The sequence below is a fragment of the Populus nigra genome, chromosome 4, assembly GCF_951802175.1.
Source record: "Populus nigra chromosome 4, ddPopNigr1.1, whole genome shotgun sequence".
NCBI lineage: Eukaryota > Viridiplantae > Streptophyta > Magnoliopsida > Malpighiales > Salicaceae > Populus > Populus nigra.
Window position 1 is genome coordinate 12,795,377 of NC_084855.1, and position 2,041 is coordinate 12,797,417.

Sequence of the window (2,041 nt, forward strand, 5' to 3'; positions counted from 1 at the left end):
ATCGAGTTCTTGACAAGAATATTTATATTTTTCGTCTGGATTTTTTCAACAAGTAAATCATATTTACTTTATTATTATATTTAAAAAATTAAATTTAGTTTAATACTTTATGTTTTAAAGGAAGAAGGAAATCCGAAACCCAAAATGAGAATATTTTTGGCGAGGCAGGAGATTTGGTTCCTCACCATCCCCGCCCTCTACAGAACAGAAAGATATCAACAAATGGACAAGAAATTTATATTTCTTTATTGTGAAATTATAAAAAATAAAATCCTCGATCTTAAATTCTGGGGAACAGCTTGCGGTTTCCTACATATGATTTTGGGTACAATCATGGAATAGCTGTTCAAATGTTCATAATCAAAATTAGGGCCGATAGGCGAGGGAAATCACGATCACTGTCACTATGACATATACTGCATATATAAGAAGTCCATTAATGGCAGAAAAGAACATGATAAAGGGAGGGAGGGAGGGAGGGAGAGAGAGAGGGGCACAGGTACATTTCCAAACAAATTGATACAACCTAATCAAGAGGTATTAGGAATTACATCTCTTTTTTGTTCCTTTCGTCGACTGGCAAACCCTTCACAGTGTCTCATAATCCAATATCTCTCTATTTCCTCAGCTTTGCGGCCTGGAATTCGACCTGCGATCAAAGCCCACCTGTAATAAATCATGAATAAGAGAATTCCGATTAATCTTACAAAATGGAGAATAATACTCTTCTTTCTTTTTCTGTGAACACATGCACCCAAAGCAGCAGCTAGCCAACCTAAAAATTCTTTTACTCGGTTTCTTTTGTGGTTTGTGTTTCGGAATATAATAAAATTATTAAGCATTTTGGGACCATGTTTACATTATATAAATAGAAATTTAAACTATGACTGGATCGGATCCATCACACACGCCACACAGGGCCCATCGATTAATTGAAGAAGAAGAAGAAGAAGAAGAACTTTCCGGTTTGCATTGCGAGAAAGAGAGGGTAAGTTTCTTGATATACACTCTTAAAAAGGATGCTTTACCTGTCTCCGACCAGCTTATACATTCTGTAAATGAGATCTTCTTCTTGTTCTGACATGTTGATGAATTCCCATTCAATGCTGCTTACCTCTACCAAATCACCACACAGAAAGAGCTGTGAAGTAGCTAGAAAGAAAACGAGAAACTGTAAAGAGAAACCATTGGCATCGCAAGAAAGGGGGAGACAAGGGATCGAGAACTCAGAAAAAAAGTTAAACACGAAACGTACGTAAGAGGGAAAGGAAGAAAACGATCTTAATCTTTGAGAAGGTAAAAGAGAATCCATAAAGGGAATTATTGCTTGGTTGAAGCAGCAAAAAGAGGAAGGAAAGAAACTCATTGGATTTGAAACACCATAACAAGTATAATTAAAGCGTAGGAAGCTCACCTTGATCAGAGCAATGAGGAGTTGTCTTGGCTTCCTTCTTGCGACGTCTATCCATTTTTTTTTATTTTTTTTTTTGCCCCTGAGCAGTTTCAGTGAGGAAAAAAATACAGGGAACGAGCTGAGACAGGGGGGGTTAATTAATAAAGAGAAAGGCAACCCAACCCAACAGGATTTTCGAGCGTGAAACGGTGAAAGTGAAAGAGCCGACAGTGTATTAACAGTTTTTTAGCAAGACATATATATATATATATATATATATATATATATATATATATGTTAAATTTAATATCCTTTCCTTTGGGAGTAGGAGCTTTCATTTTTAAAAATATATTTGTTTTAAAAAAGTTTTAATATTTCTTTTAGAATATTAATTTTGCTATTTTTTTTTTATAAAAAAACTTACCAATAAGCAAAAATAGTGGATAAGATACAACAAGAAACTCTGTAGTTAAATGAATCCAGCATGTTTTGAAAAGACCAATTTGTGCGAGGAAAGCGCGACGCTGTCCCTTTCATGAGTGGTATAATTGTCTTTTCAGCAAAAGGAGAGCTCGAAACACAGGAACTTGGACCTCGGTACAATTTGTATTTTATTGGTAGGACCTGTGGTTTGTTCATCTCCCTCTA

At 35.5% G+C, this 2,041-nt stretch overlaps 1 protein-coding gene across 3 annotated transcripts; it reads right to left on the bottom strand.

Moving 5' to 3' along the window:
• Positions 1–223: 223 nt before the first annotated feature.
• On the bottom strand, positions 224–1,608 carry LOC133691791 (transcription factor TRY-like). 3 transcript variants are annotated; one of them, XM_062112382.1, is made up of 4 exons: positions 1,415–1,608; positions 1,029–1,152; positions 552–666; positions 224–416 (listed from the first exon to the last, which is right to left on the bottom strand). In XM_062112382.1, the coding sequence occupies exons 1-4, from the start codon at positions 1,467–1,469 to the stop codon at positions 405–407; spliced, it is 306 nt and encodes a 101-aa protein (XP_061968366.1). In that variant the 5' UTR covers positions 1,470–1,608; the 3' UTR covers positions 224–404. The 3 variants fall into 3 exon arrangements, with proteins under 3 accessions (XP_061968366.1, XP_061968365.1, XP_061968368.1); XM_062112381.1 differs by having other exon boundaries at positions 224–666; positions 1,415–1,605; XM_062112384.1 differs by having other exon boundaries at positions 224–666; positions 1,029–1,116; positions 1,415–1,604.
• Positions 1,609–2,041: the final 433 nt, after the last annotated feature.

Coding starts and splice junctions, on each gene's coding strand:
- LOC133691791 (XM_062112381.1), bottom strand. CDS start 1,469: ATGGATAGACGTCGCAAGAAGGAAGCCAAGACAACTCCTCATTGCTCT. Junction 1,153..1,414: donor TCCTCATTGCTCTGATCAAG/GTGAGCTTCCTA, acceptor TTTTCTTTCTAG/CTACTTCACAGCTCTTTCTG. Junction 667..1,028: donor TATAAGCTGGTCGGAGACAG/GTAAAGCATCCT, acceptor GATTTATTACAG/GTGGGCTTTGATCGCAGGTC.